The sequence below is a fragment of the Pithys albifrons genome, chromosome 1 (assembly GCF_047495875.1).
Source record: "Pithys albifrons albifrons isolate INPA30051 chromosome 1, PitAlb_v1, whole genome shotgun sequence".
NCBI classification, from domain to species: domain Eukaryota; kingdom Metazoa; phylum Chordata; class Aves; order Passeriformes; family Thamnophilidae; genus Pithys; species Pithys albifrons.
The window spans coordinates 45,579,388-45,596,104 of record NC_092458.1 but is presented as its reverse complement, the minus strand read 5'-3'; the positions used below and the strand labels follow the sequence as shown (position 1 = coordinate 45,596,104).

The 16,717-nt window shown below is 39.5% G+C and overlaps 1 protein-coding gene across 13 annotated transcripts in view; it reads right to left on the bottom strand.

Moving 5' to 3' along the window:
• KLF12 (KLF transcription factor 12) overlaps window positions 1–16,717 on the bottom strand; it is a 253,225-nt gene that overhangs the window by 90,676 nt on the left and 145,832 nt on the right. For all 13 annotated transcript variants that reach the window (XM_071550018.1, XM_071550024.1, XM_071550010.1 and 10 more), the window contains one exon: window positions 1,210–1,753. In XM_071550018.1, coding sequence (XP_071406119.1) covers window positions 1,210–1,753 — 544 coding nt within the window. The remainder of the gene's footprint in view (window positions 1–1,209; window positions 1,754–16,717) is intronic.

Here is a 16,717-nt window from a genome sequence, read left to right as displayed (position 1 = left end):
AGAGTGCACAGTCCACACCCAAGTACTGAGGGAACAGTAGGAGAATCGGAAGCTAACAGACAACAAGATGCCACTAAACATCAGAAGGACCCATTACTGTAGTCCTGTACAGTAATACACAGTTGCTGGTTTGCCAAAAAAAGACACGTGAAGTGAGAAAAAATGTTGTAGAGATCTGTTCATTATGCAGTTAGGTACACAAGAGATGTTGTAAGATGTATGACTAAATGTCCTGCAGTCTCATAAGCCCCAAAGTAAGGTTATATGTCAATACCCTCTCTTTCCGCCTCAAGCGATACCTCATTTCAGGGGAGAATTACCATATTTTATTCATTTACATGCAGTGAGCCTTGAAATGAGTGTCCCTCATTCCTTTTCTCATATTCCCATCTCTGTCACTAATGACACCTTCATAAAGCTATGCTTTTCAAAGTATCCGGGCACATCTGTTTTCTCTTTTCTTCTTCCACCCATCATCTCACCATCTCTAAAGTTTTTGCTCCCTCAGTAACTATAACATTCTCACTCTTTCTTATTTTCCAGCTCCCTTTCCTGTGTTCTTTGGACACCTCAAGAGTGTATCCATCCTTCTGGCATGTGCCTTCTTCCTCTCTTCACACCTCCACATGCCTCTCAGGTCCTCTGTCTGCAAAACTCATTCCCAACATACACACTCTGAGTGGCTTCCTTTCCTTTCTGCTGTTTAATCTGGAAGAAGAAACCTAATTTGAAGTATTGCACTGCTGCTCCTTGAGCATAATAAAAGCCTTTCATTCACATGTTCCTCCACCGATTGCTTTCTCCTTGCTGGGGAACAACCTCTCTGACATTCCTCCCCTTGCTAAACTTGAAACACCTGGTGAGTTTTCCACATTTATCTGTGATGTTTTACACATTGTCATTATTCCAGTGTCCTATTTCTTCAGCTTCTTGGGAGGATTTATTTCATGCAGAACAAAAACTTGCCACAAGTTATCCAAGCATCTAACACCACTGCTTACTTCAATCTTCATTTAAACATTTATTTCTTTTAAAAAAAGAGCATCTTGGATAAGACTTTTAAGGATTCCTCCCTATAGTGTAAGTTATATGCCTTTTCAGCAAACACCACCATATGGAAACAAAAAGCTTTACAATGTTGTTACATTTTTCTCATATAAGAGCAGTTTCAGAGATACCACAGATGCACAAAAACTGGATGCACCTTACCTTTGACATGGCTTCTCCCATCCTCCAACAGTGGTACTACTATAGTGTTGTTCATATTCCCAGGTGATCTCACAGCTGTATAGACAACAGGTACCGACTGTACCACCACAGGGATACGGTGCACGTGACTCATTTTGTTGGACTGCAAGTTCATAGGACTTGAAGGTGGTACTGGATGGATAATGTGCAAAAACTGCTGGCCTCCAACACCAGATGCAGAAGCCACAAGAGGACCTGGAGTTAATACTGATGGTACAGATGTCGCTGAGGACACTGATGTTATTACTGTGGGCGATGAAGCTGGCCGACTAGAGGAAGAAGAAGTAGAAGTAGAAGAAGGGGAGGAGGCTGATGCTGTCATGGAAACTGGTGAAGATGAAGCTGCTGTAGGTGATGACCTGGCTTTGTTTATTGACAAGTCCACTGGTTCAGTCTGTGTTTGGAAGTGGTCTGTAGATAATGAATCCTCTGTGGGGTCTGCCTTCATGTTGTTTAGTAACAAGGGTACAGCATCCATATCTGGGTAATTGTGGACGTTTGGAGACTGTTGAGGAAGTACAAAGGGACATAGTTACATATGTGGCTAGAGATGACTTGCACACACAGTTGGTAATGCACATCACACAACCTGGCCATGGAAGTCACAGGACTTCTTTCCTTTTCTGTGTCAGCTCGTAAATTTAAAGTACAAGTCATGCTAGAAAGCACAGACATGTTCAGTTTGAACAGAGTATGAAAAAGAAAATACTTTTACTCCCATTTCTTAGAAGGTGTCAGGATTAACTGTACAAAATCACCCTCTGTCTTTGCACTATGCAAAGCCATCAGTGGCAAATTTTTTTGTATCTTCACGGGTAACAACTATTTGTATTGACAGAACATTTTTCCCCAACATCTAACTTTAAACCCAAGCATTACTCTCATGTCATCTTCACACACACATGAAGAAAAAATGGTTACCACCATTTCTCAATTTTCTGCATGCTTGAAGACTTTAATTTCACCCTATATGTCTACCTTCTTCTAGATTAAGCAAACCTGGCTTCTTCTTGCTGCCACACATCAACTTTAAAAGAGCAAGCCTTAGTATTCTTTTTCTTTACAGCAATCTTTGTACTTTTGTCCATACAACTGTTCAGAAGGCCTTATGCTACTCACAGTCCTTCAGTTCAATATTTGACTTCTACATTCTGCATGGTTACTGATTATGAACTTACAGGTCCCTACAGAGCCCCACATTTTTATGGTTGTCCTGTTACAGGCTGCAATGTATACAGCAATTTATTATTCTGAACTAGTATATTAGAAAACCTTCCCCACTGTTGTTTTTATTTTTCCATACTAATTATGGACAAGTTTCTTGACTTCATGGAATAATTCTATGCTTTAGATCAACTCTTTCAAAGCTGGTTGAACTAAATTTCTTCTAGACTGCTGCCATCTGCTATTGTTACAGTTTTTCCTTATTTCCATCATCAAAGAGGTTAATAGAGTTTTTGAATAATGCTAGGCCAAAGACAGATCCCTGGAGAAGCTCACTTGATATATCTTTCCATTTTGACAGTACACCATTAATAACCAGTCTTTAAAAATGTTTTCTCAAGTAATTTTAAACAGGCAGAGCAAGGACGGAAACGCCCACTGATAACCTGGTAATAAGACAAAGCACAGCTCAGCTCCTCAGCTAAGTACCTCCATGACACTGCACTGCAGAAGAGCTTCTCTACAGACAGGCACACACACACTGTTATGGCCATAGTACAGAAAATCAAACTCAGTATAAAACACTTGCCATGCTACTTCAAATCTCACTTGACCCAAAGCCAGTATTCCATATACAGATCTAACAAGCAGTATTTTATGGTACCTAAGGAGCTTTAAATGCATTATCTTGATCTCTAGATTGTAATATTTACTAGGTATCTAAAAACATTGTCAGAAATATTTAAGTTAGAAATATTTTAATACATCTACTCTAAATAACAATCAAGCAAGCTATGAATTAATTTGGGGATTTTTGTCAACTATGTTAACTATTTTCATGGAAAACCCTCCTTGTTTTTAGTCAGAGTCAAATTTCAGCACAGAATGGAATTCTGTTTTAAAAGAAAAACAGAAACACTAATAATAAAAAATTACAATGGCCTAAGTGGCTATTACCCCTGGCATGCTGAAAGATGAGATGTTCTAGTAGATCCCATCTATTCAGCTGATTTAGTGTGGTTCTTGAATCTGACATTTCCCCCCATTTGAAAGCAAGAACATCTAGAACATCTCTGGAACAGTGAGTGTCTTCCACTATTCATATGCAAATCAATATAAGATAAAGGGACCACCACCCAAAATAAAGGGTTCACCTGGATCCTGCTGTTCTGTTGTAATACAAATAAAAAAAGAAAAAAAATCCCATTTTATAAAGCCAATGGGAAGTTCTGCTATGAAACAACACAGAGTGAAGACCAGGTTACTTTTCAAAGTGCATTACCAGCTACGAGTGACAAGGCTATGAAAACTTCCTCCTCAAGAAGGCAAATGTGCCTGTAATTGCCCAGTGATGATTCCTGGCAATTTCCTCTGAAACAACTTGCCCAGGTCATTGTCCCTAATAGAATTCCCCCATTGTGTCATCATAAAGATAAAACCATAACCACACATGGCACAATTAGTTCATTTGTCAAATCTTGGCAAGTCTCATATATATGCAATGGGGCAGACTGGTTCTGCTTAATTAAACAGACTGGTGCCAGAGGAAAGGCAAGGCAGAAAGGGGCACGCTGCAAGGTGGAGAGGCAACATCTTCTATCTTAAATGTTTGAGAGAAGGGGGATAAATGGAATCAGCTTGCTTACAAGAGAGATGAGGCTGCACAAGTGTCATCTACAACCAATGTGAACTGCCAGCTCCATCCACAGGAATTTCTCCACGGAAATTCTCCACATTGCCGTACTTTCAGGTTTCCCCAGGGTGCCAGAGGCAGATTCCAGGTTGACACAACGTTGCCTGACTCAGCAATACAACGTGTTATTCTGTGAACTGAAGGATGGATTACCTACTGTTGCTATCCTTGCTCTTCAGAGCACCAGAAAGTCCTCTGAGGGTACCAGGGACTTGATGTACCCAGTGTATGCACATCAGACTGTTAGAACAGCCTCCTGCTTTCCAAGATACTTCTGAGACTGGACCCAAAGAATCCACATGGCCCTCAAAAGCAGTCTATCAGCAAATGGAGCATATCTGCCCCAGAGACCCATTTGCCTTTGCAGCAAGCAGCACTAGCTCCCTCACAGGAAAGGTAAAGAAGAATCCTGAGGCCTCACTTAGCTGATGCTTCATAAAGTGTTTGTTCTGTGGATAGACTAAGGGTCATGGCTTACAGATTTTTCTAGACTGTGCTAAGAACAGGCCTTTGCTTTACTACAGTAATTACATCTAGTCTTTTGAGAATTAAAAGTGTATCATGTAACTTCAGACTATCATCCAAATCACTTTCTAACAGCTCTTCTACATTTACTTTTGTCTGTACACTCCTTGTACTGCATTTACCTTTCCCTGGGTACTCTCTTCTTGTCCAGAGCTGCTGGAGAGGCCACACAGTCTCTGTGTACTATGGTAATGTAGTTGATACTTTTTCAATCTTCAAGTAGTGAAACTAAGCATTGGAACTTTACAATCCCTTCATGATTTTCTCCAAACAGGGTGAAAACTGGTATGTCCTTCAATGATCTCCTTTCACTGACAAAACTCTAAGACTAAGAACGTCCTTTTTATGGGAAATCCAGGCTATGACTGATGTCAGCTGATACTACAAAGACAGAGGATCCTTATTAAAACAGGTTTGTACATCTCATATTTAAGATAAAAATTGTAATCAAGGGCTATATTTGGTTCTGCTGGTGGAGAATGAAGATCTACTCCAACAACTCACACTCCCTTACAGTGACCTATGAGCAGTAGGTTTGTCCACAATCTCAAATTTTATCTAAGCTGCCAAAACTCTATTTAAATCAGTATGGTAACCAAAACTTTGAACATTAAATTTATCCTTCTTTTCTGAAAATGGATGGTACAAGTAAACTTTTCCTAATGGTGACTATTCCAGAATTAAGAACTACAGGATGAAATGAAGTACAGCAATGAAGCTGAAAGGGATGGCTGAATTCTTAGCATCCTATCTCTTATCATCTCCCACTAATATTATTAACTGAGAATGAACCGTTCATTTCCCTAGACAAAGAGTGTTGTTGTTAGTTTTATTTAATGGAACTACATATTTTCTAATTGAGAAGATAATAAAGCTATGGCTGGGATATTCAGAGGTATAACTTCAGTCATTCTGTCAGCTTGTAAGTCAATTGGATGAGAAACAATTGGTTGTGTGTTTGTTTATTTTTACTGTCTCTAATCCTGTTTTTCCATCCTCATCTAGTCAACTGGGCTTCTTGTGGTGGTGTGGGCTCAGCTGATTGCTGGTTTGGGCATCTGAAAAAGGTTTTTCCTGTCTAGGTCCCAGAAGTGCCTGTGTTGGTTCTGCAAATTTCTTTTTGGTTTTAGGAGTCTAAACGCTGTTGTTGAGAGTTTGGCAGCATCCAGAGCATTAGTGGGTTAGAAAGGGTTCAGCCTGAGGTCCCTGAAACTCAGTGGGCTGCTGGGGATGTATTACCCAGTTCATGGAAATACAACATAAAGGGGGGTACGGTTCCACGTGGCTTTCCTCATCTCACTGCTCCTGCCTGCTGGTACGAAGGAGAGGGACAGCTTTCACCCTGGCACCAGCTGGGACTCAGAAGCAAATCTCAGCAATGCCTCTATCTGCAACACTGCCATTGCATCCTTATGCTGCTCACCATCCGCTCAAATCCAGTCTGAGACAGAACTGGAAGGCAGGTTAGGATGGCTCCCTGCTAGAAAAGGCATTTTAGTAAAGCTGCAGCCTCTATTAATAAATGGTCTTTGCTCATGCTTTTTGTGCCTGCCTTTTTAAAGCTACACCAGTATTCTCTTCAGTCCTGATTCACTAGCTTGTCATTAATAAACGCCGCCAGGAACATAACACGTGACTCCCCTATTCGCAAAGCTTTTTCTGGCTGAGTAAAAAAACATTCCTTACTGCCTTATTCCCTGACCATTATGGAAAAACAACAGGTCAACCTTGCAACAAGCCACAATACCCTGAGCGAAGCATGGGAAGTTGTGGCTGCTAATATTCTATCTGCTGGACAGCCATTCTTTCTTGCACAGTTCTTCATCTTCTTTCCAGTCCCCTGAATGCCACCACCTCTTAACATATTTGTGAGGAAATTTCGCAGCAATCCCTTTCAACTCTATCACTCTACTCATGGCAATCACGTCCGTCTACCAGCATTGTCTCCCATCCACAGACAAGCCATGAAGAGCTCCCATCTTCCACACAGCTGAGGTTTAAACCAGACAAAAAGCAAAGATCATTTTGTTTTCAGCCACTCATCCTCACACCCTGAAGTTCATCAGCTTCAGAGGATGCCAAGCTACAGTGAATCTTTCTGCCTTTGTGGACTTATGTTGCTCCTGCATAATAGTTTACAAACCTCCAATAATCAGCTGTCAGCTTTTGAAGTGTCTTCCTTTCTGGCAGCAGCCTCCCAAGGTCAAATATTTTGTAAGAAAGCATACCAAAAAAGCTGTCCTTGATGACAGAAACTGAAGAGACTAAATTTAGCATTTATAAAATAAGCTGGCTTTGAGGACAGGAAGTTAAAAAATAAATTTCTCAATGTTTAACTCTTCAGTCAAATCACTCAGAATCTTTTTTGGTCGACATCATGCTGTCCCACCTCATTCTGCTCTGGCAGGAGAAATTTCAGACAAGATAATTTTGTTTTGTCAGAGTTAAAGGAGACTGAGATGAGAATAATCATACTGCATCTGAAAAGATACCCAAAATTTTAGCCACATCATTGCCACTGCAGTACCAAAACACCAAGGCTCAGCAGTGCAGGCAGGCAGTGCAGAACCTGTGTCCAGCTTGAGGAGGTTTCAGCTCTGATCATCACGCTTGGAGGGTGAAACCTAAACAACCAGGAATATTCTGCAGGTTACAGATTTCCTAACACTTCACAGTAAAACAGAAACAATATGTGTTACATTACAAAAACAACTTGCTCTAGCAGAAGTCATTTTGCTTCTGCATAGCACACAGATGTGCTTACAAGTTTAATGCCATGAGACATGAACTGGGTTTAGGATATGGTGTGCTCATCTTTTGTACGCCATTTGCTTTTCAAAATGAAATTGAATATTTTCATTATCTTTCTTGTAGACAAGAGTAGAAATTTCATCCCCCTGAAACAGCAGTTCTGTAGGTGCTGGCCATGAAGCATATCTGCCTGTATCAGGTTTTGCCCTGTCCCACTCCAGCCAGGCACTTGGTGAGTACACACAGCTTGGGTAAGTAGCAGCTTGGGCACCTCAAAAAGCCTGCAGGCTATGGATCAAGTACCCAGTGCTTTTACTCAAGAGTCTTTTTTTTGGCTTATTTTACTAATCTAGGAGTGGACTCTCTTTAAAATTACAGGAAGAGATGTTTTTCAAAACACCTTCCCATCATGAGAAGTTACATGCACAACAATTGTTTCGCCTGAAAATCTCCATTTTAACCAAAGCAACAAAATACTCTAAGGAAACAAAGTAAAACAACATGCAAAAAATTAACTAAACAGCCTCTACATAAAATACTCTGCTATCCCCTGGAAAGAGGACACATCCAAGACTCAACTACACTCAATTTAAGACATGCATTATTGATCTGTACATGAAGGGTGCACCAGTACAGTGGCAACAGACAGCTGTCAAAGGCAGGAGGGTAAACACATAGGCAGCTGTAAAGTAAAACTGAGCAAAATATTTAAAAACTTGTTGCCAAATGCAAAAGGTAGAACACGCATTTGTGCCTTTTTGCTCGAGGCTGCTGCAGGCTTCCCCAGGCTGACAGAACTGCTCAGCTTGGATGCTTGGACAAATGCAGGATGTCACGCTGAAGAAGAGGGCAAAATGTAAGACATCTGGATCTTTCTCCTTCTTTTCTGGAAGCATAAATTAAAATGTGTCTTACTGTCAGTTTTCAAGAAACAGCTCCGCAGAGTCAAGGTTAAATTTGTGTTGCAGGGAAGAAAAGAGATGACACTCCCAAGTAAGGCTGAGTTGGACTCTGTTACAGCAACTCCCACTGAAGCAGCAATTGGCACCGAGAGAGACAGGGAGTAAAGTCCAGGAATTATTAAAATAAAAAAGGCTGAATGAAAATGCATTTAAACAAACTGGAATCAATTCAACAGGAGAGACTGAGAGACATCCACTTTAAAGTACCATGATGCACTTGATGTATCATTATCTCTGCATAACACTTGGAAGTTTGATTTCAAAGTGGATGTTTCCAAGCCACAAGGCCTAAGAATAGAATTTCTATTCTCTTTGTGAGGGTGAACACACAAAAGAAACTCAGCACATACACTATAAGGCACAGGTGGCTTTTATTAGCAGTGTTGCTAAATGTGCAGAACCTACAGAAGACAACTCAAAAAGTATTAACTAAGAGATGGGGAGACCAAATGCAAATCAACCATTCATAAATAGACAAGCAAAATTCAAGGTCCAAGGCTATAAAAACTATCTTCTAACATCTGAACAGTCACACTATGGTATTATTCCACAACCATTTCAACAATAAAAAAGTACCATAAGCTGTAACCTTTAGTAACAGTTCAAACTAGACTGGGGAAATGTGCTTCAAAATGAAAGATCCCTGGGCAAACAGCATAAATTTTTAAATATGTTTAACAATAAACACAAATACATCTAGTGTGAAATGACTTATTTTTAAATAATACATTTGCAAAGACAAAGTGAGCATTAAGGTAATTCACATCTAATTCTCCTGTCCCCAAACTGACAGGTTTACCAAAAGGTTTTTACAATGGCACAGAAGGAGAACAATTGATGACAAATTTCTACAGCAAATAAACTAATCAGCCCCTGTACAATCTGGTACATTAAATGGAAAAATGATACATTTCTTCAACATGAGGCCAAATTCTCAATATCTCAAATTCTACATGGGCCTTTTGTGATATTTTTCATAAGCAACAAAACCAACCCTCTTGTTCTGTAAATCACAAACACATTCAGAAAACTAGACATTTAGTTTACATGTATTATTCATGTATGAGCAGTGTTACTAGAATGCTCTGTCAAAGGAGAAATCTGCTGATACAACTCTTCAAGAAACAAGTCTAACAAAGGTGTGGTGCTTGGATTACTACTTGCTTAAGCATATAAAGAATATTGATAACGAATTTTTATTCTTTGTACTAAGCAATTTAAGATGTGAAAATAATTTCTGAACAAATGGCAGATCCATAAATAATTGCCAAAGGGGAGATAAAATACCAGGAAAGAAAATATTGCATTGACCCCAGTTCAGATTTATTTTTTGGATTTAAAGCTAAGGTTAGTTCGTAAAATTCTAGACAACAACAATCCACTTAGCAGCTCTCCTTTCAAGTTTTTCCCCCATGTTTTCGGGGTAACTCTTCCCATTTTGATTTCATTTAGTTCCTTCCTTACTTTCTCTAGACCAATTTTAAATCAGAATCTTCTATTTATCCAAAAACTTCAGTTAATAAATTTAAGTGCTTGATGTTTACATTAGAAAATGGTAAAAAAAAATTGTACTAGACACACGCTGGGATTTTCAGTGAACCATCTTTTGTCAGTCTAGACTAGTACTTTGACTGCCATGGAATACATCAAGAATTTTTCACAAGTACCTACCAAGCAGGTTTGTTGGTAGAGGTCCACCAAATTAGCAAGGCCAAGTAAAAATAATTTTTGAAAAAAAGTACTCAGCAGCATTCGCATTTCTAGGTGAAAATGTTCAAATTATATTCTGTGATGTTTTTCAAACTAACATGGAAGCATTCAGTATTTCCACATAAGCCAAATTACATTGAAAAACAATGAAAGCCTGAAGTATAATTTGCAGCCAACAATTCGCTGAAGGTCCACAAGTTAAAATTTTGATGTGAAGTTTTGATAAACATTTTCTTACTCTGCACATCATCACAAAATATTCACAGAAGTATTGCAAAAAGGACTGATAAACATTGCATGAAACTATTACTGATACCCTCTAACCACCTGTAAGCTGTTGCCCAATTCCAGGCAAAATTCAGTCATGTCCCCACCAGTCTAAGAGCCCAGCACTCCCAAACTGGTCTTACATTTCCTTGGTATTCCTCCTTTGGAAAGCAGTCAGATCCTGCAAGAGGACTCTGTGCACCTGGTAAATACTGCTGATGTGAAAAAGGCGTAAGACTGGGCAGTTACTTCTTTTCAGTCATTCCTCACTACTGACTCTTGCTCTTAGGTATGAAGACATCCGTGATCTGCTTCAACAATTCTACATCTATCAGATACAAACATCAGGGGTGGTGGCAATGGACTCACATCTAGTATGTTATCCATATACTGCAACTGAGATTCTCTCTCTCTTTCTTTGCTTGTTTTTGTTCATTTTAATTTCCACCAGAAGGATTTATTTTCCCAAATGAATCTCCTTCTGTTTACTATCCTTCACGCTGAAATTTGAGTTCATTTTGTTCTTCTGGCCTCATAACTGAGACTGCATCTCAATTTTGACATTTCTCTACTAAAATAAATAATTGAGTAGAGATAGACAGTTAGGTCTGACTGAAATGAAGCCTTTCGATGGCTTTTTAAAAAAAATAACAACACACACAAAAACCCCCCAAACAACTGTTCACTTCAGAGAGAAAACATTTAAATCAATTTTTACTAAAAATAGCACTTTCTGGTGTCTGTTTCTTGAACTTATTGTTGGTCCTAGTAAAACAAATGTGCCTGGTATTATTCCCTGGTACTGAGGGACCATGGCCTGAATTTGTAAAGCCAAAACCTCTCCTCCTCCAAGTGTAAGTGGCTCTACTCCAAACTCATTAATTTGGGTGCAAGCAGTTTGTCTCTTTAACCCCCTTGAACTCCTTCTCCTGCTTCCCACAACCACCCTTCCTCTGGGACCAGGCAGAACTATGGAGGACATGAGTTGACCTCAAAGAAGGATAATAAGCCAAATTTGTGAGAAGAACAACAGTGACTGGGAAAAAAAAACCTACAGAGGCAGACAAAATGCAGAGATTGAGTCTGGCACTGTCTGAAAGGGGAAACTGATGTAATAAGTCCTGGATGGGAAGGCTGGAATACCCTCAGCAAAGAGACACAAATTCCAAGGGTCATGTGAGGTAAGTCTGCAAATTAAGGAAACTAGGCACATTAAATCCTAAGTAAGTCATTACTTTACCTGCTGTTACCTCAGATACAACCAGAAGGCCTATGAGATGATGATGAGGGTGGGAAGGAAATGGTGCTCATCGCCCTGGGTGTGGGATTGGCTGGAAAGTCTGCAAAGTTTGACTGGATGTGAAGAAGAGTGATGGGTCAAGCTTGGAGTGACCACACAAAACGGCTTGTGCCAAGTAAAGCGAAACACCCCACCAGGGCCTGGCATGGGATTTCAAGGCACTGAAAGTTCACCATTCCTCTGCTGTCAGCAAATATTCCCCTAAAAACCAGTGGTGAAACATCCTGTCCCTTTGCAACATCCATCCACAAAAAACGAAGGCAAGAAGTGCGTATGGCAGTAATTGCCCACTAAGGTCTGACCAAAACTAGCACAGACAGCCCTTCTCCTAACACTGCCCAGACTGCTTCATCATTCAGGTTTACCACTTCTCTTTTAGTATGGCTTTTGGGAAGGCAGAATTGGAATGATTATTTCTGACCTTTTATGGACAAAATGAATGTCCTCTTACATAACTACGAATATGTGTGTTTGGAAAATAAATGTATTTTTAATGTCTCTGGAATGGATTTTGCTTCAATTCACTGACTTGGTACATTATAGTACATATTATTACAGAAGAAAAGTCCAAGAACAAAAATCTAACCCTTCCTCTCCACCTTCCTAGAGTCTTTATATACATTATAAAGTTTACAGTTAAAGACTAAATAGGACAGGATATGGATTATGAGATGGACAACCCACTGACATCATACGTGGACCAGGAGACAAAACCTCAGTAGAGAAGATGAAATGCAGTGTTCTAGAGCTGACCATGAAGACTTCCTTGTTTCAGTTCTTATCCTATGGCAATAATAATCACTTACTGATTACCAAAAAATGCTTAGTCTTCAGAAATATTCTTTAGAAGGGCATAACACAGACTACTACCAGTTTATAGAAGGGAAAATGTAGGGAAGAATCTCAAGGGTTAATCCAGTACTTCCATTCAAGGTATAGAGTTACAATATTGGAGCTAAAGCATACTCAATAAAAAAGTTAAACGCATTCTAACCATGAAGCCCTAGTTATATTATTTTATTCTTTCTGATTTTTAAGGGCTGAATATAAAAACTTAAATCAAGACCTACCATTATTCACAATACTCTTTCAGTTCTCAAATAAAGCCTGCAGTATGTATCTATAACCATTCTCATTATTTGAAATGCTCACATCTGAAATCCAAGACAACTGTATACACTCAATATTTCATTATACTTTCAAAACAATAAATACCTCAGCAACTGAAGTGAAATGAACTCAAAAAGACAATTTTTAATAGCTATCAATATCACCATGATACTGTAACACAGCAGAAAACTAGTATGATCATCATGTTATTAGTTATCACATCACTCCAAGCTTTTTTCTGGAGAATTGTTTTTAAACAAAACAAACATCAATATTCAAATGAGGTGCTTGCAACAGCTACTTAGTAACTTTTCATTTCCTAAGTTTATATCAACTTCAGAATACATTACAATACCTAAATTTAAATTCTGCTAGAGACAAAACTGTTGGGGTTTTAGGGGGTTTGACAAGAAGTAATAGATATAAACCACCATATTATCAACTCAAAGCTAAACTGTATGTAAAACAATTCTCTTGAGCTCCCTTAAAACATATATATTTCAATTTAATGGAAATTTCTTATACGCTTCTCATGGTGACAGGGGGAACTAGACACAAACCACTTCTCTTGCTTGTCTAGAAAAAAGTGAAAAAAAGTAAAAGGAAAAAAGAAAGCTTTTATTTTGATGCATGAATTATTTTTCAACAAAATGAATAGTTTTACTTTCAAGCTCCTTAAAAGTTCCTGTTTAAAAATAAAGGAAGAGAAGGAAATATTAAGATGAACCATCATTAATGATACACATTGACCCACTTAAACTTTAGGCAGTCAAGGACACATCAGTTATTCCCTGATCTTTCTGTTATTTCTTCACTGATTATAACGAGCTAGTGAATTTGAAATCAATTCCCAAAAGTTTTTGGTTGACCTAAATCCCCTTTCCCTGCCTCTTCCTCACCCCTTTGCTAACAAAACAACATTTTGTACAAAGTTTACCCTTGGCTCTTTCACTAAGTAAAACAATTTGGGCTCAATTCACATAACTGGGCATAGGTACATGGTGCCATCTGAGACCTCCTGGAGTGTGGAGGATGGCATGAAGCTCAGGGGAAGGCTCTGACACCTTGACGGGGAGGCACTGGCAATGGCTGGGGTAGACCATAGTGCCTCTGAGAGCACAGGTTGACAATGCTGGCAGTTGTGCAACTACCTACCTATGCAAACCCAGCAAAAGGTGCACACAAACACATTCTGCAAGCACAGAGGGAGCCAGAAGAAAACAAAAATCATGTGTTGCTTTTTGGAGGTAAAAAAGGTTCTGTAATGCTTTCTTTCACTTTAAATACAGACTGCCCACGGGGTGATGTTGTGTAAAGTCACAAAAGTGATGTCAGGGTGAGCACAATCACACATACCCATGTCAGATTGAACAGGACACAACACCTGGTACTGACTGTAGAGCTGACATTTTGTCACGTCATTGAAATCACTCCCCACATTTAAATTGAAATTACTGTTAAGGTCAAAGAAAGAAAGTGCTTAACTGTGTGGGTCTGTCGACTCAGAACTTAGTTTTTTGATGCATACACAGACTCATGTATTCACCCTACTCAACAGTCAAAGCTTATGTGAAGGATCCAAAGCTACTGAGCATTTCCAAATACTCCTCCTTACTGTTCAAGGAGACACACAGTGTAAGGCACAAGAGTTCATCCTTGCATGTGTGCTCCTTTTCTGCTCTGATTCAGAAGGAAGACTTGCAAACCCAATGTGCTTATTTGCTTTGGGAGGGCTGCATGAGGTAACCTGTAGAGGAATTTCTTATAGAATTTGGCCATGTGAGTGATCCAGACTGTATGGACTGTGTGAGATTGAAGCAGCTACCAGCAAAGAATAAACAAAGGCACAGCTGCTGCTGAGTGGTAAAGAAGAAATCACTCCCCAGGAGTTCACATGGCAACTCCCCAGACTTTCACACAAGAATTCTTGAAAGTTTCTCACAGGACTCTTGAGATGCACCTGGGAACATTAAGGTGTTTTATTAAAACACTGGACTTGTGAGATATGGAATATAACCCATAAGAAATGTTGCTTTATGGTGTGAAAATTACTATAGCAAATTAGCACGTAGCTTTGACTCTATATAAACCGCTTGCAGTGTATCAATAGATGGCATTCTGCCTAAAACCATAATGGTTCATCGTGTGATGTCCTTTGATCCTCCGCATTTATCACTTTAGAAACCTAAAAAAATTATAAATTGAATCATTCTCTTTTTCCACTAACCATCATTTCCATGCACAGCCAAATGGAGACGAGCACACCAAATATCTTTGAATAGACATACTCAAATTTCTGCTTCTTCTGAGACACAATCACTATTACTCTTGTTGACACATGGGTCTTACACTTAAGCTATTTTAAAGTATTAACTGGTACTGGTAACTCTTAATATACTACAAATTAAACAGGGAAATTCACACTTTGGTTTAGGGGCAATTTTCCCATTGAATTAAAAAGAGTATCTGTAACTTTATATAATTGCATGTTAGAGCCATGAAAATCTAATACGACAAAACTAAAAGCTGTAAAGTGCAGCTGTTTCATAAATGGTTTGGCATCTCCCAAGCTTGCTTCAATAAATCACAATTTCTGCATTCAAGCAACACAGAATGGTTCTGATACAGAATAACACCTGTGCAAGTAGGGCCATAGCTCCTCTGTGGCACTGCCTGGGGCAGGCACACAGTGTAAGTGTGGTGATTGGCTCAGGTAGCCCCTTCTGAATGGCAGTACACTCACCAATCTGCCAATGTCACCTCTACTAACCTTCCCCTCTACACACAAATTTTTCATAAAAACACAGAAAGGTTTGGGTTGGAAAAGGGATCTTCACAAATCACCACCCCTTCTGCTGTGGGCAAGGACAAGGTCGCTCAATGCCCCATCCAACCTGGCTTTAAACATTTCCAGTAATGGGGAATACACAGTTTTTCTGGGCAATCTATTCTAGAGCCTCACCAACCTCATAACAAAATACTTCTTTCTTATGCCCAATCTAAATCTATGCTCTTTTGGTGTGAAGTCATTGCCCCTTCTGCTAGGGCAATGACCCTTCTGATAAGGCTCCATGCCTTGGTAAAAAAAAGTCTTTACTCATCTTTCTTATAACCCCTGTTTAAATGTTGAAAGGCTTCAATAAGGTCTCCCTGAAGCCTTCCTTTCTCCAGAGTGAACAGCTCCATCTCTGTCTTTCTTCATAGGAAAGTTGTTCCAGACCTCTGATTATATTTGAGGCCCTCCTCTGGACCAGGTCTATGTTCTCATTCCACAACACAGAGTATCCTTTTTGATTGGTACACAGCCAACTACTCCCCCACCCACCATTTTTTTTTTGAGAAGCACAATGATGGGCTATAAATGAAAATCATGCTCTGATGGCATGATTTTCTTTCCATATGTGGAACCTTTTTCAGTACTCTCCTTGCTGTTTCAACAGCTTGTCTAGTTCATGATTTGCAATCCACTACACAGGGGTAAGCTTGGCAGCTACGGCTCATCTTTACAGATACTTTGGACATGGCAAAAATATCTTCTGTGTACCTCCCAAGCAACAAACTTCACAGTAACTGCTGCACCAGCAAAGAACAACAGGTCTACCACTTGCATCTGCAACTGTGAACAGGCCAATTTTCCAAAGGTTGAAGCAGGTACAGAAAATTTTGATGACAAGTTTGGATTCCTATGCCCTCAGTATACACTAGAGAGAGTTAAATGCTTCAGATTAACTTTGTAAGAAGAAAAAAAATCCCCAACAAATAAAATCCATCGCACTGAATAGCGATCCACCTAGCTAGCAGAAAAGTGGTTTCTCAGAGCAGCACCAGCATCCCACTGCCTGTCCTGCTGATGCTGGGCAAAGCCACCCAGCATCCTCATCACCTGCTATCAGACTGCAGCACTAAAGTCCCTGTGGAAGAAGGGAGGTTCAGCTTGGAAACCCAAGTCCAACACTGACCTTTGTTTTGCATTGTGTAAGAAAATAA